This window comes from Aulonocara sp. 'chitande type north' Nkhata Bay, linkage group LG6 (assembly GCF_057382095.1).
Source record: "Aulonocara sp. 'chitande type north' Nkhata Bay isolate Kocher_YH1m ecotype deep benthic linkage group LG6, A_spYH_male_GT1.1, whole genome shotgun sequence".
Taxonomy (NCBI): Eukaryota; Metazoa; Chordata; class Actinopteri; order Cichliformes; family Cichlidae; genus Aulonocara; species Aulonocara sp. 'chitande type north' Nkhata Bay.
The window spans coordinates 13,243,576-13,268,070 of NC_141349.1; the positions used below are offsets into that span (position 1 = coordinate 13,243,576).

At 42.6% G+C, this 24,495-nt stretch overlaps 1 protein-coding gene and 1 long non-coding RNA gene across 4 annotated transcripts; one reads left to right on the plus strand and one right to left on the minus strand.

The window, feature by feature from the left end:
• The first annotated feature begins 1,330 nt into the window (after positions 1-1,330).
• LOC147327417 (bromodomain-containing protein 4-like) lies at positions 1,331-23,241 on the plus strand. Of its 3 annotated transcripts, none has more exons than XM_086295021.1 (22): positions 1,331-1,395; positions 3,030-3,181; positions 5,303-5,543; positions 5,645-5,737; positions 8,813-8,950; positions 9,061-9,193; positions 9,587-10,089; positions 10,185-10,556; positions 10,911-11,039; positions 12,764-12,985; positions 13,230-13,453; positions 13,531-13,628; positions 13,717-13,962; positions 14,213-14,311; positions 14,405-14,872; positions 16,242-16,835; positions 17,422-17,510; positions 17,686-17,803; positions 19,742-19,875; positions 20,020-20,210; positions 20,877-21,117; positions 21,223-23,241. In XM_086295021.1, the coding sequence occupies exons 3-22, from the start codon at positions 5,415-5,417 to the stop codon at positions 21,289-21,291; spliced, it is 4,290 nt and encodes a 1,429-aa protein (XP_086151147.1). In that variant the 5' UTR covers positions 1,331-1,395; positions 3,030-3,181; positions 5,303-5,414; the 3' UTR covers positions 21,292-23,241. The 3 variants fall into 3 exon arrangements, with proteins under 3 accessions (XP_086151147.1, XP_086151149.1, XP_086151148.1); XM_086295023.1 differs by having other exon boundaries at positions 14,216-14,311; XM_086295022.1 differs by having other exon boundaries at positions 10,188-10,556.
• LOC147327418 (uncharacterized) lies at positions 17,623-21,535 on the minus strand. Its single transcript, XR_015129845.1, has 3 exons — positions 20,854-21,535; positions 18,314-18,427; positions 17,623-18,203 (listed from the first exon to the last, which is right to left on the minus strand). It is a non-coding gene; the product is annotated as an uncharacterized LOC147327418 (long non-coding RNA).
• Positions 23,242-24,495: the final 1,254 nt, after the last annotated feature.

A 24,495-nucleotide genomic window follows, 5' to 3' on the forward strand; every position in this document is an offset into this window, starting at 1 on the left:
TTGCGATCTCTCCGTTGTGTGTAATACATAATAACACAGGCATTTACATTTACACAAGAAAGATGTGTACAAGTTAGTGCTGCTAGTGTAGTTCAACATTTAACATGTTACACATTCAGAGATGCTCTTCTGCACATGCCGTAAACATCTAACCTCAACAAGGCAGTTTTTCACAGAGAGCTGCCACTCGCTGGATATTTTCTGTTTCAGAGCATCCTTTGTAAACTCTCGAGATGGCTGTGCGGGAAAATCCAGACCATCAGCAATGCCCATCTAGCATTGACAACCATTCCAAGTCACTGAAGTCTGGATTTCAGCAGGTCGTCTTGGCCATGTCTACATGCCCAAATGCACTGAGATATTGCCATATGGTTAGTTGAGATATTTGTGTTAACAAGCTGGTGAACAAACATACTTAATGAAGTGGCCAGTAAGTTTGAATTGGAGAAGGACTGCATGTGTAGACCTTTAACGTAAACTGAGCAGGGTATCAAAAGCAAATCATCTAGCAACCAGACTTATCACATTTGTGATGTGTACATATTCACTGCTAATTTTGCACATTTTGATGCAGACTGTTGACCACAATTCTGATAACCTGTTGCAGAGGTTGTTTTGATACTGTGCTTTAATTTAACACCATCCCAACCACTAGGTGGTGTACCTACTCCCTCCTACCCAAGCACTGATAACAGTTTTCATAAACATGAGTGGTATAATATCTTCTAGGACACAGGAAAAGGCAGAAAAGCACAATTTACCGCCATTATCTCCATCAGTATTCAGCTGGATTGACATCTTCATGACTTTCACACTTACCAAACAGTAGAATGAGCCCTCATGCCACTCACACAGCATTACATCTGGAAGACCCCGCTCCCATCAAGATCTAAACATCTAATTACGCACAACAACCGTGGGCCTGAGATCAAATCGGGCAATAAAAGGTTATTTGCAGTAGGTCGATAAGCTGTATAACAAATTGTCAAGTTTTAGAAATGCTTTTAACTTCCGTTGTGTTCTCTATAGTTTGTAGAAAACGTATTTACAGAGGAAACAGATGTCAGCTCGGTGGCCTACGTGCTGTCCGTGCCGTGCACATTTAAGCTGTCAGCTTGTTTTCTACTAACTAAAAACAGGTTTTAGTGTACGCGCACTTTTTACTCGGTTATATATTTAGACCCACTCGTTTAGTAAAGTGAACACCGACCTGTCTCCTGACTGAAATGATTACAAGCTATTGCGTGATGTTAACCCAGGAGAGAGGGGAGGAGTTGTAGGTGACATTTGTTGGCCTGCCCCCCGTGCGTCTGACGTCATTGACGTGAAACGGGACTGTTTGTTCTGGATTTGGGGCGAGGAAGGTCTGTGAACGCTGACAACCGACTGAAGAAGGTAAAAATATCATTTTTCGCCTTCGTGTGGCTTACGTTCGTACATCAAACGAAAGCTTACGACCCCGGGGATCAGATAAAACGCTTACAGCGGGCATCGGTGGCATATTTCCCGCGCGCTCAGTGAGCGCTTCGGGAAGCGGAGCATGAGCTGTCTTCGCAAGGCCTTGCACCGGTTCGGGCACGCGATACAGCTCATTTTTTTAGGTTTTAGGCGCGAGCGACTTGGTGTTGTTGTACATATTCTGCGTTGTGTCTTTCTCCTTTTAACGCTCGCGTAAAGGTCGTTTTTGTAGTAGCGGGCGCTGTCTGTTGTCAGTGTGCACGTTAGCTACATGTCGCTAACATGCTAGCGAGCTAGCTGCTAGGCTGTTTGTTTGTAGCCCCGTAGGCCGTATTCGTGACACAAGTTACGTTCTCTTGGTAGCGTAGTAAAGGCGCTATGGCGCAGAAGCTCATGTGAAATGTGACGTACGTCATTTCGAGAATATCAATCCCGTCAAAGTTGTATTCTGAAACGCAGTTTACGTGCGCAGCTGTCACTTGAGCATAGTGGAAATGGCGATGCGCCGACATGGAAGGTTAGCAAAGGAAAAGCTGAGGAGTAAAGTTGTTTTGCAACAAATTGGGTCGTTTTTATGATCCGGTTACTGGTAGATACTAAGTAGTAGCAGTATGTGATACATTTCGCAGTATCGTTACGTCTAGTGGCTTTATCGATAGAATATTTGATTTGTTGTTGATCAGATTACCTGCGACACTGCTGCGTTCTTAACGTGCTGTGTATGTTGTGTGTAGTTCTATGCAGTTACGTAGTTTGGAGAATGACTTGGTCTTTCGTGTATTTTCCCGCAATATTTATTTATTTTGTCTCAAGCACTCGCTGCAGTGCTAACTGCTGCCCAGTTAGAATTATTATGCATATATTACACGTCTATATTCATTGATAAGGTAGTTATCAACATGCAATCCACTTAACTGGTAAATGTAGGGAACAATTATTCACTTATTTAATGTTTGTTTGTTTTTGTTTTTTTTAAACTAATGACGGATCTGTAGCTGGAATATGGATCTGTAACGGGTAACAGGCATAGAAAGAGATGTAAATAAAGCTTTTGGTCTTTAGTAGAAGAAACTGTCAGGGTGATAACAAACTAAATGTTAGCTGTTGTCTCTGATTCATTCATTTTGTCTTACTCAGAAATTCCTTTGACCTTTGATCTCAGCGGGTACCAAAGGTCATCTGAAGCATGCCAAGGTTGTAGGTCAGGCAGAGTTCAGTTTTAATGCAAAAGAGTACCATATTAGCTCCTGTCACCTAATTTGTTCTAAGTTTGCTGTACATAAACAGTAGCACAAAAGACCTATGAAAACATGCATATATAGGACGCCCCCTCCCCGAAATCCTGAGTTATTGTTGCAAACTGCTCCATGTACTAGATGTTGACTGGGATAAAGAAGAGTAATGTGCCTGTATCATCCAGATGAGGGCTTTCAATTCTGTGTTTTGTGATGTGGAAGTGTTGTTTTCTATTGTGACAGTTTCAATTTTGAAAAAGGGCAGTTTGCACGAACAAAATCTAACAAACTACATAAATTGACTCTAATTCAATTTGTTATCTCGGTCTCTCACAGGTGTGACACTCGACTCTCTGTGTGTTGTGGTTTTTATGCTGCCGCAGCGTGTCACTAACAAACATCCCACATCACCCTGGGAAGTTGCCACCTCCCCAACTGAGATATGATCACACAACTGCTTTAGACCACAGCTGCACAGCTACAAACATGTAAGTCCACCAAAAATAATTGGCCTTTGAGTTGAGAGAGTTTAATGATGAGTTTTTTCTGCAAGATAATTACCAGTTTGTTTGTTTGTTTGTTTTTCATCTGTGATTAGAAAGTAAATACACTTACATTGTGTTTTCAGCTTTTAAAAAGTCGCCATTATCATAAAACATTTCCATCAATCAGACTTTACCAAGGCATTCTTAAACCTGAACCCCAGTTTTATCTTGCCTTGTGTATAGTTATTATTAATATTACAAAATTTCTGATATTACTAACAAAACCTGAGTCTTAGATAAGGTATGCATTTGAAGTTCTGCCTCATCCTGTTGAGCTGTTCAGTCAATTCCTTCTGTAAATATTAGTGCATTTTTGTTGTTTTGCCTAAATTACAAATGCATGATTGATTAAAAAAAAAATAAATACTCCAAGCTATGGATTTGTTTTGTAGTCTTTGTGCTTTTAGGACAAGTAAATGCTCTGCATTGTTTGTGGATATTTTATAGCTGGTGAAGCATGTAATGTGTTTACACTTTCTGCTTCCATTTGATGGATCAGAAACTTTGCAGGTTAACAGTCATAACGGTATTTGATCTTAAGCAATGATTCAATATTTATTCCCAGATGCTTTAAACTAAGAGTTTGATGTTGATGTGGAATGCATGCTTTTTGTTTGTGCACATAAACACACGTTGAGTCCTCAGTGCCTGATCCCAGTTTTCGCGCAGTAGTTTCAAGCACGTGATGACAAAATCAGATACTGAGTTTGAGTCACAGCTTAAAGAGCAGTGAATGTGTCAAAGATGAGATCTTTATTGTTTTCTTGAGCGGGGTGAAAAAGATTGACCCTTTGCCAAGTTGCCTCTCTTTCTCACGCAGAGACCTTTGGCGATGTACTGTAGAAGAAAATGCTCACACTGGGTTGTGGTCGTGAGTAGGGATGGGTATCGTTTAGGTTTTATCCGATACCAGTACCAAACCGGTACTTTTGAAACGGTGCCGGTGCTTAACAGTGCTCGAACCGGTGCTTAAAGAATGGAGAACACACACTTTGTCCAAAAACCTCTCATGTTCAGCTGGGGTTTTTTTGTAAAAAGATAACAATGTTAGCCTTTTCTGCAGCTATAGAGCATATATGGTATCACTCTTGGCTAGAAGCAGTGCTTAATCAATGGAAAAAACACCAATTTTGTCCAAAAACCTCTCATGTTTAGCTGTTTCCCACTTTTTCTTTGGTCATTTTAGCCTTTTTGGCCAGGGTGAAGGGAGTATCTGCCATCAAACAAGAAAACAGCCGCATGTAACTACAACGGTGTTTGCTAGTTCACCTTACATACATTAATGTAATAACGTGGTTAGCCTAATCAATGTAAATTACACACGAACAACATTAAGCTACTGACCCAGAGAAGAACGGCTGCTGCTGCCATCATCATCCGTCATCATTTCTGCTACACTGGCAGGGCTAGGGGCCAGGACTCTCCTCTTTGGGTTTTTGGGGGATGTTGCTAACTCCGGGTCCGATAACAGGCAGCACACCCGCAGTAGATGTGCACGGTGTGAGGTCTCGCAGCAAGCTATCAAATACGGTGCATTTCTCGGCTTTTAACAAAATGCTATACGTCGCCAGGTGTTTCATCAGATTCGAGGAGTTACCTCCTGCACAGTATCACCTTAAAGCACTTGTTGCAGGCTGCTGAGTTTGCATCTTTTGCTGTGAAGTACAGCCAGACTTTTTATTCTGTAGCTCTGCTCTAAAAGAACATACGTACCTGGGCCCGCCTACTATCCTCTGAAAGGCGGGCCCAGGTACGCCAAACGATTGGCTAGAATCTAAAGTGTATGACATCTCAGGAAAAAAAGCACCGACATGTGCGCTGCTTTTCGGTCTGGTTACTACCGTTTATGTCAGAACCGGTGCCATTACCGGTACCCATCCCTAGTCGTGAGACAGATAATTGAGACAGAACGTGTAAAAAGTGGTCTGATCTAGATAGTGGGGTGATAGGAGTTCAGATTCAACGTGTGGCAGTAATGCTAAATGTGAGATACATTCTGAGAAAGTCATGTCAAAATTCTCATAACGGCTGCAGAGATAATGTTTTCCTCTGTGGTTCTTTCAGAGAGTCACGTGAGGAGTGGAATGGCCTGAAGGGGTTCCCCCCGGTCCCACCTGCCCCTGCCAGGTCCAATCTGCCTAAAGTGTCTGCTCAGTCACTGCAGCCCACCTCTGCGATGGGGGACGGACTGGAGGCAGGCAGCAGCCAGAACCCTACCTCCGCCCCACCGCCTATCCCCTTCAACCCTCCACCCCCCGAAACATGGAACCCCTCCAGACCCAAACGACAGACCAACCAGCTGCAGGTAGTAGGACGTTGATTTGTGAACCATGTCTGCTAGTGAAATGTCAGTTTCACTTATTTAATGTGTGTATAATTATTTTTTTTGTTTTTGCTCTTTTTCAGTACTTGCAAAAAGTGGTATTGAAGACATTATGGAAACACAATTTTGCCTGGCCCTTCCAGGCTCCTGTAGATGCCATCAAACTCAATTTGCCTGTGAGTCACGTGTGTGTGTGTGTGTGTGTTTGTTTCAGTGTGTGTGCAATAAGAGTTGAGCACAAAGATAGCTCTGTAACAACTAGTAAATGAATTCCATATGCAAAGTTTCACACAGTAGGACCCGGTGATGGTGGCACCCTGCAGTAAAACACGTCGCTGCCTTTTCTGCTTTTCAGAAAGTGTGTTTTTCTTTTCTGCATTTCCTCATTTGACACTTTGCGACACGTCACATTGACTATTTCAGTTAAGTAGGGAAAAAAACTCTCCTGCAGTCTTCTGTGGTCTTCTAGTTATGGTTACCAAGGAGACACACAAGGTAGTACCTTTAGTCTTGGCACTGACTTTTTGCTGCAGGTGTTGGTTTTTCAGAGGGAGGATGTTAAGGATGCATCTAGGGCTGTGACTGCTGTTTTTGCTGTTGTTAAATTATGTGCTGTGATAGAGCTGGGCGATATATCGAGTTTTTAAAACATATCGATATATTTTTATACGAGATATAAGATGTGACAATATCCTTTATATCGATATAGTCTATGTTTTCGTCCACTTTTGTCTCTACACAACGTTACTCCGCCTCGCCTTCACTGAAGACAACTCCCCCTCCTCCCCCATCGCTTCACGTGCAGGCAGCGACAAGACGGACACGGCAAATCTCCGTTAACGAGTTACTGCGCATCGCCCCATGCGTGGGGCTGGACGGTGTCAACGTGCTAACGAGCTAACAGCGCTAACCCTAAAATCCTTTCATTCTCTCAAAAGTTGATAGCGCGCCTTATGTATGAATTCTGGTTGTGCTTGATGGCCGCGAACCGATTTTATGTGGTACACGGCGCTCAGCAATCTGTCAAAATGTTTGAGTACGACTTTGGTCAGCTACGGAGCTGCACCGTTTGATAGGTTGTCGGCGCATTACGGCTACCGAGGAGCTTCGCGGAGTGATACGTACTGTGCATCAACGTAATATTACCGTATTGTGTGTGTATAAGGACCATAAATGGCACCTGTAAGAGACGTGGTTATGAAGCGGATTTCAAACTCCAGGCTGTCAGTCACACAGCAAAACTTGGGAACAGAGCAGCTGTGAAATCTGTCTTTGTTATTACGCTCAGCGTCTTTTAGTTTATATTTTGACTGCACAATTGTGAGCTCTTTGTTTAGCACAAAAACAACCTTGTTTTCTTTTATTTATGGAGCATGATTATTTAATGAATGCTCATAATTTAATTTTGAGTAATTTTTCATGTACATCTGTGCTGTATGTTAATAAAAGTGCCTGTGTGACATCTGGGACACAGCTTTGACTAAGAACTCTCTTTTTGTTCTTACTTTATGGCTTAAAAAAAAAATCGAGATATATATCTTATATCGCCATCCAGCTAAAAAATATCGAGATATGAATTTTGGGTCATATCGCCCAGCCCTATGCTGTGATTGGAGGGTGATCTACTAACAGTGCAGTGATTTAGATACAAAGAAGCAGCCAGTTTATTTCAATAGCAACCAAAATTCTGTCAAGAAAAGCACAAATTAGAGGCTCAAGAAGCAGCAGACACCATGAAGGACTGAGTAATGTACTAATGAGAAGCGTATTACAGGGTAAGCACAGATCTGTTCAGCAGTTCAGATCAATGACAGGCAGCCGAAGGAGGATCGTTCTGTTTTTGGGTAGCTGATAGAAACTGTCAGGACTGTGTGACATTGTGACTGAGACTCAGGTGGAGTGCAGGATTGATCCAGAGGAGAGCTGGATCAAGCCTCCATCTCATTATGAACTATTTCACAATATAAACGTGAAATCTGTGAGTAACAGCTGACCCGTGCCATGTGCAGAAGACTACAAAACTTTATTTACCTCCAAATCTTGAGCCTCTGATTTCTTAATTAAGACACTGTTACTGTGCCACATAACTAAAAGCACACATCAGTCTGGGTTATTTTGTTTTGTTGTGATACTTCACAGTAAGTGCAGTTAGACACAGTATGTTTAAAAACACATTCACTGTTTCATAAGTAGTTGTATATTGATAGATATTAGTTTGTAACAGATCCAAGCAGAGAGAAGTTCAGTTGTCCTCAGTAACAGTGGTATTACTGAGAAGCAGGTTTATGTAGGGCTCCGCTCTGACCTGCGTTCCTTTTTTTTCTTAAAAATTGAGACTTTTGTAATGAAGTGATATTTTTCATCTGTTGTTGTTGTTTTTGTTGTTGTTTATAATAATAATAACAACGTATACTTTATTGATCCCCGTGGGGAAATTCCTCTCTGCATTTACCCATTCACTCAGTGAAGCTCAGTGAGGTTTACATGACCTGCAACAGGATAATTCAGATTATTGTAACAATTTTTTAGTCCATCTTCTGAATGTTGTAGTTTTAATATGGCAGTAAGTTCATATTAGTTTTCCTGAAAACCTTTCCCTGAACTCAAGATATTTTCCATTGAAATCAAGGAAAATTGGTTTGGAGGGAAAAAAAAGATGGGAGGTAATTTTTGGAGGAATATTCAAAGAAAATAAATGGATGTCTTCTATGTATGAAAACAGAAGTGCTTTAAACCTAGAGTTTCTTTAATGTCCATTAAAATGAATGCAAAAAAGATTCCAAAGTCTCTAAAAATGTATTTGGAAAATGGTGCTCGGCTCCCTTAATCTTTGACCTCTGATAATTTTGTGGGCTATTTCACTAGTTTCACATTCATTCAGTAAATAGTCATTATGAGAGTCGGAAAGGAGGATTATCCAAATTCAAAACACAAAGATGGTGACAAGGAAAATGCTGAGCGCCGGGCTTGAGAATGGAATTTCACTAGCCTTTTGTCTATTCAGTAACCCATAAACTGAGTTCAGTCTATAATCCTGAGCAGCTTTCCTGAGTTACTTTACATGGTAAATATAATTCTTTAGGATCCTATTAGCATAGTATTTAAACTTGTGCAGGGAATAGCCAGTTTTCATATGAATGTCATTCCCTTGAGGAACTGGATGAGCTTTTAATTCTGTTTTCTTTCAACTCTCTTAATTATTCTTCTGTCTAGCTAAAATACTAATACTCGTTTCCCTGCTCTTCTTTAAGGACTATTATAAGATCATAAAGAATCCTATGGACATGGGCACGATTAAAAAACGCCTGGAGAACAACTACTACTGGAATGCCCAGGAGTGTATCCAAGACTTTAACACCATGTTCACAAACTGCTACATCTACAACAAGGTCAGCCACATTAGATTTTCCGCACACATGCGACTGCCCTGCTCAGCGACATTAAGAGACATGGATTGTGGCTAATGTGCTCTGTGGTTTTCATCTGTTTGTGTGTTTAGCCCGGGGATGATATTGTCCTAATGGCAGAAGCCTTGGAAAAGCTCTTTCTCCAAAAGATTACAGAGATGCCGCAGGAGGAGACTGAGATTGCTGTGGTTACAAAGGGACGCAGAGGAGGCAGGCAGGACACGGGTATTATTTTAGCATCGTTCATTTGTTTTTCTGTGAAGCAGAAGAATTCTTCTTGCTGCTTTCCCTCAGTAGAATTGGTACTCCAACTTGATGCCAGAGGATGTGATTCTACTTCCTGGTGTACACTTAAGACTTCATGGAAGAGTTTCCATGCGTCACCAGCAGTGATATGCAAATGCTGCTAATCTAGCCAGCTCAGCTGGTATGTTTGGTTTCATTGTTGTCTGCTCTCCGCCACCCACTAAATCAGCCACACCTCATATGGAACTTTTATTGGGAAATCAGGTTTTGGTTATGTCATGCCTGTTGGTGATCTGCTTTACAACCTGTTGACCTAATGTTTAGCTATGCTAAAGTTTTGTCTTTGTGCTGCTCTCGTGTTCTTCCTTCTAGGTCTGATTTCAAAATCAGATTCAGGACATGACTCATCATCCCCCTCTACCACCCCGCATACACGAGGCTTTTCGTCCCCTTCAACCACTCCACATACCCGTGCTGCACCCGCCCCCCAAGGTTCTCCTGCCTTACCCCTGAGGTTGGACCAGGTGCTCGTCCAGCCTCTGGTCCAGCCTCTGGTCCAACCTCTGGTCAAGCCTCCGGTCCAGCCTCCGGTCCAGCCTCTGGTCCAGCCTCTGGTCCAGCCCCTGGCTCAGCCCTTGGCCCAGCCTCTGGCCCAGCCTCTGGTCCAGACTCTGGCCCAGAGTCTAGCCCAACCTCACCTTCCCCGTGTGCCTCCAACAACCACAAACCATGCGCCCCATCTGGGGCCTCCATTCTCCCTCACCACTTCAGACGTCCTGGCCCAGGGAATGACTTCAGTTCCACCTCCGACTGTGACTCACCCAGGCCTCCATCCTACTGCCCCCATACTGCAAAGTTCGCCTGCTCTCATCAAGGTAAGACGACATCTATTGTTACAAAGACACTTGCTGATGTGTTTTTTGGTTTTTTTTTTCCAGACTGTGACCTCTAAACTCTTCTGTTCCAACAGCAGAAGAAGAGCCAGAAGAGGAAAGCTGATACCACGACACCCACCGCCAACGATCAGCTCAGTGAATCGTCTCCCATTTCTGCCGAGACCCGGCCGCGCAGAGACAGCAGCCGCCCATCAAAGCAGCCCAAAAGAGAAGCATCACAGCCAGACTCTCAGCATCAACTTGGAGGAGTCTTGGAGATGGGAGGGTCAGGAACACCGAAGCGCCAGGAGCAGTTACGTTGGTGTGCACGCCTCGTCAGAGAGATGCTGTCTAAGAAACACGTGGCATATGCCTGGCCTTTTTACAAACCTGTTGATGCAAAAGCTCTCGGTCTCCACGACTACCATGAAATCATCAAGCACCCCATGGATCTCAGCACCATCAAGGTGATTTTATTACAACATGTACAAACCTGTTTTTATAGTTAGGAAGGTTTCAGCCTGAGTCTGCCTGTGATAAAATTTGCTCTTGATACCAAAGCTTTTTGACATTTTGCTGGATTTCTTTGTTTAGTTTGCTTTTATTTAATCTTTTTACCACAAACATTTAAACAACTAATGAGCCACACAAACGTCAGACAGTGAATAATAATCAAGAGGATGTAAACTAGGTAATCCCAAATAAATAGCTAAGCTTCAGCTTGATAAGTCAACTTTTAAATTGCCAACGTGCATGTCTCGTGTGTCTTTAAATTTGCAGAATTTTGATCGCTACTGTTTTGTTTTTTTAATCCCCTCCAGAAAAAGCTGGACAACAGACAGTACAGAGATGCTCAAGAATTTGCAGCAGACGTCAGGTTGATGTTCTCGAACTGTTACAAATACAACCCTCCAGACCACGATGTGGTTGCCATGGCGCGCAAATTACAGGTAAACCACACATTTCACACACTGCAAACCGTAACCTACATTATATAACCTATATGTGCAAAAGTCTTTAGACCGCCCTCTAAATTTGAAAAAAAAGCTCTTACCAAAATCTCATAGAAAAGTTTTGAACAATCACATAAAGTTCATAACCTTCTGTGCCCACACAATTTTGATCTTATTGTACAAAGGTTTGATTGTTAGGTGACATGCTTTGCAGTGTGTGGATGTGGACAATTTCCTCGTTATATCATGACATCTTAATGAGTTTTAACATCTTATTGTTTATTCCATGTGTTTGATTTGCATTTTGTAGCTGCTGATCTGAACTCTTGATATGTGTAACAAAGAGGTTTTGGTGTAAGTAAAAGACTTTTAAGTTAAAGCATAAACATTAAGCTGGAAAAAAGAAAGTCAGAGATGACCTATCAGTGAGACAGCAGAGATTTTGGGATTGGCTAAATTCAGGCCTGAAGATCATTGCAGAACCCAAGTGGATGATTGCAGGATTGTTTTCTTTGTAAAGCAGTACACCTTTGCAGCATCTATCAAGCTGGTGTTGATTGATGACTGCTGTAGGTTACAGAGTAGTTTTTCTTATGTAGAAAACTTTTAAGTCAGCACCAAAGTAAAGTGAGAGAAAAAGAGCATGCACTTGGGCTGTGCGATATGACCAAAATCTCATATCCCGATATTAAACATCTACCCAATAACGATATAAATCACAAAAATTTAACATTTTCTGTAAATTCTGTGAATCTCGGGTAGCTGAAGTGTTTCCAGCTGGGCGTCGTGTAGCTGGAGTCGAGTGTTTTAACCGATGCATGAAACTACACATTTTTAGACAGGTTGTAACGGCCGCCGTTTTCTTTGTGAGTATTTATTACACGGCGTGCTGCGGGGAAAAGCCTGCTCTAACGTTTGAGTCTAAGGTTTATTTTTTTGACACCCGGCGGCTCTTTTTTGCTTCTCATCCGTAAACACTCTGCATACTTTTTCACGTGATTCAGTTTATTTTGAAAAGTCTCAACAGGATCTTGAGCTTTATTGTGAAAGGTTTATGTGGAACATAAACAAGCGGACACGCGATGGTTTTACCGTCGTTGTTGCTAACCGCAACGCATAAAAACAGGCGCTTGTCCGTCCGTAGTGTGGTTATATTAAGTATAAGAGAAAGAGAGAACTTTAAGAAATTAATATAGCCACTACAGTGACCATCAAAACGATGAAAAAATATTGCCGTAAACAGTTTATTTTGCGACACCACGAAACAAACAATAGCGTAAAATGAAACGATAGTTTTTATATCGTCAGCCGATATATATCGTTATATCGAACAGCCCTAGCATGCACAGCAGTTAATTAAGCAGCACAAACTCGAGTACAACCTCGATGACTTCCAGCAGTCAGCTCTTCTCTTATTCATAGGCTGCTTACATATTACATGTTGCATCCTCTATTGCAGTTACATATCTGATAAAGCTTGCCTTGTGTTTGAGCTGCTGACCTTCTGCGACAAAGAAATGGAGGAAATTCACATAGAGGGTTAAAAAAAAAGTCTATGGTGTACAGCATAAAAAGCTAGTGTGATTTAACAGTTTTAGAAGAGCTTCTAAAATAGAGATTTGAACCCGTAAAGGGCCAGTTCACCAAATAGTACAGTATCTGAACGTGTCTGTTGCTCCACTCGAGCTGACAGCTTTTCTTGCTGTCCTTCAATCTTACAGGACGTGTTTGAGATGCGTTTCGCCAAAATGCCCGATGACCCAGAGGAGCCAGTCCCTGTTCCCACCCCGTCATCAGCTCTCCACCCTGCCCCCTCCACTCGACAAGTCCCACCTCCTTCTGCCGCCTCGGAAGATGAGAGCTCGAGCTCCTCAGAATCAGAGTCTTCAGGAGGAGACTCGGAACAAGAAAGGAAACAGCGATTAGCTGAGTTACAGGAACAGGTTAGATGAGGGAAAGTTAAGGGGAGGTTGGCTAATTAGACACAAGAGTTGGGTTGGCCGTGTAGAATGGTCTGAGTAAAACACGGCTGAATGCTGGAGAATCAAATGTGCAGAGGCTTATCATCTCTTTAACACACAAATGTGTGTGTGTGTGTGTGTGTGTGTGTGTGTGTGTGTGTGTGTGTGTGTGTGTGTGTGTGTGTGTGTGTGTGTGTGTGTGTGTGTGTGTGTGTGTGTGTTTCAGCTTAAAGCTGTCCATGAGCAGCTGGCAGCGCTCTCCCAGCCACAGGTCAGCAAGCCCAAGAAGAAAGAGAGGGAGAAGAAGGAAAAGAAGAAAGAAAAGCACAAGAAAAAAGTGGGAGCAGAGGAACCTTTGGAGACTCTCCCGCTTGCAATGCTTCAGGCATCTAAGAAAAGCAAAAGTAGTAAAGAACCTATCAGTGCAAAGAAAGACAGGAAAAAGCCCAGGTAGGTTTTCCAGACGTAAAACTCAGGTTATTGTACCTGCACTGCATGGAGCTCATCTAAGAACTTCTCATTTACAGTAAAAAAGAAGGAGTTAAAAATCCCCGGCCTGCTGTGCCCCCTCAGCCTGGGCCGACCCCTCTCGTCCCTTCGGCTTCTCTTGAAGATGTTGACATCGGTGCGTTAATTAAAGAACATATGATTGAGTTTTGTTGATATGCATGCCTGGGACTATTGTAAACCTATTGTAATGCGTCCTCCTCCAGACATGTCTGCTGACAGGTGCAAGCCAATGTCGTATGAGGAGAAGCGCCAGCTGAGCCTCGATATCAATAAGTTGCCCGGAGACAAGCTGGGCCGTGTCGTGCACATAATCCAAACCCGTGAGCCGTCGCTGAAAAACTCCAATCCGGATGAGATTGAGATTGACTTTGAGACACTGAAGCCCTCCACGCTGAGAGAGCTAGAGAAGTATGTCTCAAGCTGCCTCAGGAAGAAGAAAAAACCATCAGGTAGGCTTTTTGCACATTTAGAACCTTTTTTAAAACACTTTCACATAAGGTTCGTAATTCCAAAGATTCTCATGCGAGCTCTTGTTTTTAAGTCTTTGTTCCCCATGCTTTCCAGTTAACGTTATCTGGGTGCAATCTTACTTTCACATATTGATAGTTTCTTTTGGAAGATGTGTCGCTGCTTCTGTTATATTGGATTATGTGAACAATATTCTGTTTAATCTCTGAATGCTGTGGCTCTTTTTTGCAGCAGAGAAGCCTCTGGAAATGCCAAATGTGACAAAGATGAAGACGGGATCCTCATCTTCAGGCAGCAGTGACTCCTCAGATAGTGAAGACTCTGACAGTGGTAATATACACTCGGCAGTCTGCACCAGCAGAGTCCTAGGTTTTGTCTTCAACATGTTATATTTCTTCATTTCATATTGTGCTGTCTGTACAGGGCTGGTTCCCAAGCAACCGAAGAAGACTTCAACTAACAAGGACACCAAGAGACCGCAGCACCAGTTCATTGGTAGTGGAGTGGGCCCAGTCACTTCTCAGCCACAGCAGCCTCAGCTTCAGCCTCAGTCACAGCTTCAGACACAGCTTCAGCTTCAGCCTCAGCTTCAACCTCAGACACAGCCTCAGGTGGTCCAGTCCAAACCACCATATATCCCGGCTCCAGCTATTTCCCTCCCTGTCCCTGTCCCCTCTCTGGATTCCTCCCAGCTATTGGCCTCAGGATTTGACCCTCTGGCCCACTTCATGAATTCTCACCTGACGCAGTCCAACACAGAGCCTAATGCAACCATTACTACTGCCAGTGCTCCTGTTGCCTCTGGCCTCCTCAATACCAACGCGCCCACCAACCAGACGCCTTCTGAGACGCACCCTTTCCTAAACCAACATCCCATCATCCCTTCTCCAGGTACGTCCACCAGAACAGGACTCTGCTTACAACTCTGTATTCACTTCATCAAGAGCCAAAAAAAGGTGGATTTTTATGCTTTCCCGTATTTTTGGCCATCTATGTACTGATGCATCCTCAAACACAACTCTGGAGTAATGAGTTCAGTGTCTGTCCAAGAACTACATGCGTGCTAAAAGCTTCAGACTGTCAGGCTGTTCAAATAATTTGTTTAAGGCACTTTTTTCTCCCATGCTTTTAGCTCTGATGTTACAGAGAGTGGAGCAAGAGGTTACACCCAACTACTCTTTGTTATCAGTGGGCAGCCAATCAGAGCAAAACTTCCTTAAAGAGGGAGCAAAGGGAATTATATTGGCATGTTTCAGAGGGTGGACTAAATGAGGATCATTTTATACCAGTTATTCTTTAAGTCTCTAAGAATTAAAGCGTATAGCTTGAAGTGTGCATAATAGGCCTCCTTTATTGTGACAGTACATCTTTTAATAGCTGGAGATAATTATATGTTTATCACCAAAAAATGACTGTTCCATTTATTCAGAAGACAGCTGCCGTCTTCTGTTACAACTTAACAGTTAATTGTTAATTGTTCAGACTGCTTGCTTCGTCAGTCAAAATAAAGTAAAATCACTGCTATAAAAATTTAGATTCTAAACTCCTGGAACTGTCCATAGTGTTTTTCTTCTCTTGTGAATACAATAATTCAAGAATGAGGTGACGTACGATTTTCAAATTGATATCATAGGTACAGTTGCTAAAAATCTTAGACAAGTTCGAACCTCAGTGACCTCGACCTCAAGGTCAAGGAGGTCCACTTTTCTGAAAATCACCATAGATTTTTAAATTTATCTACTATCATCTACTATGAGAATGAGGAGTGGGGGCAGCAGTATTTTTGGTTTTATTGTATTGAGCAACACTATTAACTGTAAATGTTTTCAAGCTGGAGGCTCATGTCAGCTACTCAAAACACACATCAACGCTTGCTAGTCTGGACTTTCTTCTTCTTTCTCTTGGAGTTCTGCTCCTTCAGCAGCAGCTCTGTTTAATGCAGTTTCCTCTTCTCTACCTTCTCCTCCAGTATCGCTTCTTTTAAAACAATAAATGGCTGAATTATTCCAAAGTGACATGCTGCCATTGCGTAGTGTTTGAGTAAGCCAAGGAAGGAAGAGCAGATAATTACATTTGCAAGGTTGTTGTGTGTTGTTTTTTTTAAATATGTCTGTAATCTATATGTAGGGAAATGGTGAAATATTTCAGTCTAATGAGAGGTGAAGCTTGAAGAGCTGGAGCTTTCATGATATACACATCCTCCTGTTTCCTGTGTTCTTTACATTCATGCCTTTCCCATTTTTCTCTCCTATGTTTACAGCAATCCATAATGCTCTTCCCCAGCAACCATCAAGACCTAGCAACCGTGCAGCGCCACTTCCACCCAAACCTGCACAGCCTCCTCCATCCTCCCTCCCTTCAATGCCTCCAGCTTCCTCACCTCAGCTTCAGCCCTCGCTTCCTCTCACCCTCCCCCCACAGCCTGTCCCCCGCCCTCGCGTCCCGTCACCGCCATCCCACGGCATCCTGGGCACCCTCTCGGCGCAGCCTCCCCAAGCCCTGCTGGAGGACGACGAGGAGCCAACGCCCACCAGCTCTGAGACCCCACCGCTCAGCCAGGTCCACAGCCTCCTGCAGTCACTTCAGCCCAGAGCCCCCACGCAAACGCTGCACACGCATTCTCCCGTGCAGCTGGGGCCGCCACTGCATGCGCAGGTCATGACAACAGCCGCCCCCGTTCTGACGCAGAGACACGGCTCAGGCCAAGCGTACATGCAGCAGTCGTTCCCGCATACGCACACGTCAACACCGCAGCAGCAGCAGAAGGGCGGGGTGCTGCAGCAGAAGGTACAGCAGCTGCAACAGCACCAACAGCAGCCATCGCCACAAAGCAAAGTGGAGCCTTTCACAACAGGTAAGGTGTCTTAATGCCTCATGGTCACACACATTCAGATAGCTGCTCTGCTGACAGCTGCTTCTTTCCAGTCAATTTCCCTCCACTGCTGTCGACAGACTGAGCAGATCACAAACAGACCTAGACCACAGATCTCACCACAGCCCATTCGCAGTCTTTGTCAGTGAACTGTACCAAGTAAAACTTATCCCAACATATTGTGTCATATCTGCACTTGGCCATAGTGTGGAGCAAAATGTATTTGTCTTGAAATGTGCTGCCTCTTGGCCAGGACTCCCTTGAAAAAGAGGTCTTTGATCTCAACGGGACATTCCTGGTTAAATAAAGGTTAAATAAATTTAAAAAAAATCTCTGTCTTTTAAAACATTGCTACATGTTGCAAGGCATCTATCATGTGACCTGTGGTTACAGCTGAAAACATGAGGCTGCTCCTGTTGCATAACAGCACAGTAAAACAATACTTGAAAGTTACAAATCACTGCACGTTGTGTCGACCCTAATGCTTGGTACCGATTAGACATAATCACTGTAGGCACACATTAAATGAGGCATTTAATTAAATGATGGGACACCGATGTTTTTGCAGGTTGCCCCTCTCCGCTGATGATGCACTCTCCTCCGATGCCTGCGTTCCATTCAATGGGACAACAGTCGCCTCCACAGACCAAGAAGCATGTAAGTGATTTAGCATTGACTTTGTACTGTTTGTCTGTCTGGATTGGAAGTTAATGCCTCTCCTCATCTTATGTTTAAATGTATAGTTTGAACGAGTGAGTACAAACAAGTACAATAATCAGTTCAAATGTTAAAAAGAAGCAATTCGACAAAAGTGGTTGTTCATCCTGTGTAGGAGCAGAGGTCAAACATGGGGATCAAAGAAGAGAAGCTTTCCCAGTCACCAGTGCTGCCACCCTCGCCCTTCAGCCCAGGCGTTCGTCAGGATGCACACAAACCAGACAACAAACACAGTGAGTGCAAAAGTGTGTATGTGTCTGTTTTACAATCCAGTCGTATGTGAATAAAAAGAATCATACATTTAGCTGCAGGTAACTTTTTGCATTTTTTTTGTTGTGCTCAAACCTCATTGGTCAGCGGTCCCTCGTTTATCGAGTTACATTCTAAAAATAACCCACGAAAGGTGAAATCGCGAAGTAGCCAGTTTTATTTTTTGCAATTATTATAGATGTGTTAAGGCTGTAAAACCCCTCACTACACACTTTATACACTTTTTTTCAGGCAGGCATGAACATTTTCACACTTTTAAACAATCTCAAAGTTCAAACTTTTGTAGAAAAACAAGTTTAGTATTATAGAATGAAACCAAAGATCAAACCCTGTTTTCAGTTCCAGAACACGGGAATAGAGCAGCTGCAAGAGAATTCAACATTAGTGAGTCAATGGTACGGAGGTAGAGGAAGCAAAAACAATGAGTTGAGTAAAGTTTGACTTATCTGACTGTTTTGTTTTGCTTAATGCACCTTATAATCCAGTGTGCCTTGTGGTCCGAAACATACGGTAACTTCTACCAGAAGTCCTACTTTTTGTGCGATGGTTAGCATCTTCCTCTGCCTTTTGGGTGCTACTGGAGGTACCTGTGATGGTGCAAAGCGTTTCGTCAACATTGTTGTGTTTGTTGGGTAGAAAACCTGCAAACATACAGTACAGCACTTGTACTGACACTGCTAGCCATTAGTGGTGCAACGGATCAAAAATCTCACGGTTCGGATCGGATCACGGTTTTAAGTCACGGATCGGATAAATTTTCAGATCAGCGAAAAAAGACAAAAATTTAACATTTACTTATTGAAGTATTTTTTTTCCTGTTAAAAACATTCAACTCAAGACTCATCCCACGCAATTATTAAAAAGAAATTATGGTACAAAATAGGGCAGTACAGTCTTTGTATCTACCAATTCAATTTTATTTATAAAGCGCCAAATCACAATAACAGTCGCCTCAAGGCACTTTATTATTGTAAGGTAGACCCTACAATAATACATAACGCTCATTATATCGCACTCCGCTGTGATATCATGAGCTTTTGTAGTAGTTAGGGCAACAGAAGACGCCTAGGACAGTTCAGCCACAACCTAAATCTTTTCCCGCTCATACATGCTTGGAACGATCTTGCCACTAAAGTGGACGCGAGCGGGATATCATAGCGTGGCTCAAGCACGTTGATCATAGTTTAAACCCCTTGTTTTGCACAATGGCATACGGCCTCCCGTCTGCAGCTAAACACCCCAATAGCTTTTGTAATAGCTTTAGCCCGCTCGGATTGGGCAGCAAAGGGTTGCTTAAATGCCGCAAACCCCTCTGCTCCTCCATTTGGATCACTAGCGCTGGCCATAACTATCTCTTGACAGACCCACCATGCGCACCATACACATACTTTTTTTTTTTCTTCTTTTTCGAATCTTCGGATCACGTGCGTACCAAACCGTGGAGTGGGATCGGTTCAGATTACGGATGAACCGTGATCCATTGCACCACTACTAGCCATCGAAGATTTATGTGAATTTGACATGGTTAACAGCAAAATTACAAACAAAAAATAAATAAATCCGCAAACAGCGAGGCCACGAAAGGTGAACCGCATTATAGCAAGGGACCACTGTATATATCGAATCCAGAAGGCTTTTGTATGCATTCTCCCACAGTTCCCTATAGCCAGCTTATGGAAGCAGCATTGAGTCAAGTGTTGTTTTCATTGCAAAGTATTTTAACAGCTGTTCAGAACTAATGTCTGTCCAAACGAACACACCACAAACTAATCCTGGAGATTCCAAATAAAAAGTTTCCCAGCTAAAGCTCGCAAAGGTTGTTGGATTTTAAAATGGAAATTAGTGTCGACGTGGCTTAAAGGGTATAGTATATAGAGTTACTCTTTCTTTGTCTCTCACAGGGTTAGATATAAAGCCGATGGATGGCTCTCGTCCCATTTCGCATTTGGCAGACTCGCCTGCACCACCCTGCTCCCAGCAGGACAACAAAATCAAGCAAGAACCCAAAACTCCCATCGCTCCCAAGAAGGCACAGGTGTGTAGAAGCCTGAGATGAGAGAATAATTTCATAAGCCACATTAAACCAGACTGTCCTTCCTGGTTTCTTTTTTCTGTCCTTCATTTTGGCCTTTTTTAAAACTTGACCTGGTTTTTCTGTTTGTTTCTTTTCTTTTTATAGGAGGTCAAGATAAAGAACATGGGTTCTTGGGCCAGCCTGGCTCAAAAGTCCCAGTCCACACCGGCGTTCTCGGTGCGCTCTTCAAGCGACAGCTTTGAAAGATACAAGCAGGTCGCGAGAGAGAAGGAGGAGAGAGAGAGACAGCTGAAAGCACAGGCTGAACAGGCCAGGAGGGAGCAAGAGAAGCTACGGTGAGTGGGAGGTTAGCAGGTAATGTGTGACCAGGGAAACGCGTCAGAAGCTGTAATCCTATTAGAATTTAGCTTGACTTAAACAGTCATAAATATCGCGCTCATCACCACTTTATTGCTTTTGCTCATTTAATGGTTTAGTATCACACAGCTTAGTATCCTGCCAGCTGATGTAAATGTCAGACATTTCCGCCAAACTTACAAGTCAACTGTGAGTAAGTGTGAACTCTCACACTTTGATGTGAAACCTTGAAAGTGGGTTGCTCCGGTTGTGAATCAGCTGCTACGTTTTGGGTTGGTTTTCCCAGAATACTGAAACGACTACAAAGCATGAGCTGCACGAAAGGTACAAGGAGAAAAGTAAAAATCAATAAAAAATATTATTTTATTAACATGGGACAGTGTACATTGCACTGCTTCATCTTGTCTTAAGACATTGCAGGGATTGAACGTGTAGTTAAACTGACAGAAAGTCGAGTTTCACTCACTTAAGATCAAAGTGGGTTGTATGTGACCCTCGATGCAAAACGAGGTTCAGGTTAACTGGACGAAAGAATCTGCTGTTGGTTAGGTTGTATTTGAGTGTGACCTTGATGGGAATCATTTATGGGCATCATGCAGTGCTGACTGCCAGCTGTCTCACTTTTTGTTTGCTTGTTGTCGCAGCCGTGACGACAAGGACACGGCGGAGCCGTTTCGCCGAGTGCCAGATGACGACCGCCGTCGCCCAAATCAGCAGTCGCCGCACGCTCCAGTTCCTCCAGCTTCGACTCCTCCCACTCACTCTCCGCAGGCCCCACCTACACAATCACAAGCCCCCCCACCCACCTCCGCTTCACAGAACACGCTCAACCAGGACAGGGCGACGGCACGGCGTGAGGCACAGGAGAGGCGCAGGAGAGAGGCGGTATGGGAGAGAAAAGGGGGGGGGGGAGAGGGAGGGAATTATTTTATCAATTTCTTTTTAGAATCTATCTTTCATGCTGCTTCTCGTCCTCTGGTTCCTCCGCAGATGGCAGACACCATTGACATCAATTTCCAGAGTGACCTGATGGCAATTTTTGAAGAGAATCTGTTCTGAGAGGAAGGCACGAGAGCAGGACCCCGTAGACTCACAAGAAGCAGATTTGCAGATCGCTTCCAAACACCCGTGCTGTGACGCACACGGTCGCTGCTTACACAAATGCACACATCTGCATACACAGACTCAGTACTAACTGTCCCTTTCTCTCAGCAGTTGAAACAGCTGGTTTGTGTCGTGAATGAGAGATGAGGGGAAGTGAAATTAAAATAACAAGCCCCCCTTTTGTTTGTTTGTTTTTTGTTTTTGTTTGTCCCCCCCTTCCCCGGCTTGGTGTCTCTGGTTGTAGGTTCTTGATCACCATGGCCAACAGGTCCAAATGGTTGCCCCCCACCCCATATGAGGATATGATGAAAAGGAGGGGACTGAGCATCTATATTTAAAGAGAAAAAAAAAAAAACAGTAAAAAGCATGTATGAAAAGATGGGGTTAAAACACACAGATGAATGAATAATAATGCTTTTAGTTTTCTCTCTGGATCTTGTCTCTTATTTTATTTTTAAGTTGGATTTTTTTTTTTTTTTTTAACTGGGAGGGTCGGGCCGGGGTGCTCACGTTTGCCAGGTTGAGCGGTCATCTGTTGTTTCTTCTTAAGGCACCGTGGGGATGGGGGAAACCCCCCCGCCATGGCTCTATTCAAACCCTTTTTCTAAGACCTTTACATCCTTCAGCTTCTCTCTTTCTCCAGTTACCAACAGAAGAGGTTGAAGAGAGCAGCAAGGAAAGAGCCAGTCACCACATTTAAACAAAAAAATTTCAACGTGTCCTTCGCCTTAGTGCTCCGGCCTGTAAACTAATGATTGCACCCCACAAATTATACATATTATATATATAAATAGAAACAAATACGTATAAATATAGATATATAAATATATATATTCTATACGATGAAAAGTCAACAGGAAAAAGGAAGATGAGAAGGATTTGGATTGCGGGGAGCAAAGCTCGTCTCGGTGTTCATCTCTGAGCTCTGGTTTTGATTTTGTAGAAATTACTGTAAAGAAGAAGAAAAACTTTTTTATGATTCTATTGAAAAGATGTGTTCTCTCACACACACCTTTTTTCTCTCTCCTCTGGTTTTGTTTTTCTTAACTCTATGCCAAAACCAATCTATCGAGTGCTGAAACGTCATTCACTTTCTTTCTTCTTTTTTTTTTTATGTGTACTTCTTTTCACTTTATATGAAAGGTTTTGTTTTTACTGCTATTTAATTTTCCTGTCCCCCCCCCCCCCCCTTTTTTTTTTTTTTTTTTTTTTTTTTTTAAAAACCATGCAGTAGTTTGCTCTGTACTAGTTTGAAGCAGTTCCACCAATCATCTTATGCGACTACTTTAGTAGCCCCCTCCCATCATGCTCCAGTTGTCCGATGAATCCGCTCTTGACTCATTGATTACTTGTGTTCTTTTATGGATTTGTTATTTTTATTCATCATGTTCATGTTTTTAGTCTCTTTGCCGTCTCATCTTCCACTATCTCGTTCCCAGCTTCTGCAGTCTGTATAATAGGTTCTGATTCTGTTGTTTTTAGCTCTTATTTCTGAGATGTTTTTATCATCCACGGTAACAGTTTTGGGATGTTGTATGCCATTGTGTTTGGAAACTGAGCTTTTTTTTTTTTTTTTTTTTTTCTTTCCCCTCCCCCCCGACTGTCTGTTGGTTGGCCCACTGATCCATGAGTGTTTCTGACTCTATAATCACGTCTTCTTCTTCTTCTCCTTTTTTTAATGTTCTACTTCCTTTCCGTTTTCATATTTAACTGTTTTTAAGTTTCTTTTCCCTTTGCTATGTTTTTTTTTTTTTCTTTTACCCAGAACAATGTGTTGGTATGTTGGTGAGTGAGGCATTGAGGTCAATAGATTCATCTTGTTCAGATTATGGAGTACAACATCTTTTTTTTTTGTTTGTTTGTTTGTTTTTTAAAGAAAAGTATTAAAATAATATTTAAAAAATATTTGGGTGTTCATGGTTTTTTGTTTTATTGGTTGAGTCTACAAACAAGTGAACTTTAGTTATCCACTGTCTGCCAAGGGGGGGGGCTGTTCCATCATTTTGCTCACTGAAGAGTCATTGTTACAGTACAGCTCCACTCTGTGCACCTCCTGGATGGTACATGTGCTTTATGTCCTATGCAGACTTCACACTTTGGCCCAGTTACCTCATTCCAAATGTCTGTTTGACCTCTTATCGGGGTGGGGTGGGGGAAAGGTTCCCCTCTGGGCAGGTCGCAAAGCCAACGCAGATAGACTGTTGTGTTCACATCAACCTGTAGCAGTTCTAGCAATTCTAAATTTTTTTATTTTATTTTTTTTTTAAATATAGCCTGACTAAAAAGGTCCCAATCAGGTATTGTCTGATGATGATAAACATAACACCTGTTACAAGATTCAGCTGTGATGACTGGCAGCTGTGATGCTTGTGTCAGGGCGGAGCTATGTTCTTTACTATTGCAAAAAGGCAAGGTTTGTCTGGAGCTCAATCAACCTGAATATTCGGTAGAGACTAAGCAGTGCAGACACAACCCATGCTAGCGTCTGCTAAGAGAACACTTGCATTACCATTCAGGAGAGAGGAGGAATGTGAATGATGCTGCATTTCTTTTTTGCTGTTATAAATCCATTTATAATACCAAAATATAAATGCATTTGTATTTCATAATGAAAGACTCCACTTGAGGCTCAAATCAGTGTAGTGATCAACCTGCAGGTGCTTAGTGCAGCGTTAACAGAGTGTTCCCAACAGTGAGACACTGAAAAGAGGGTTTGAAAGAGAACTGTCTGAAACTGAATGTTTATATTAGCCTAATGCTGGCGGTTGTTGAAAATTGCATAGTGACATTTAAATAATAAACAGACCAGAACCTTAAAGCGGGCACAGTCACACTTATGTACAAACGAAAAGAATGACTGTGGCTAATTTTGCCATCTACTGTCACCTCTTCCTCAGCACTCATGGTTCAGATCACAACCATTGTGTAGAAGTTGGCCTTCAATTTTATTTCAACATTACGTGACTCAACTAAACTGGTGGAGTCTTTCCACATACATGTTAAAACCTGTCAAGTACTCAAAAATGCATTTGTGGAGGTTGCTGTGACGCAAGGTGACAACAACACATTTTGCTATGATCACTTGCACAAATACACAGAAACACAAGTGAAAACCTTAGCAGCCATCCTGTCTCAACTGTTTAAAAATCAAGCAATAAT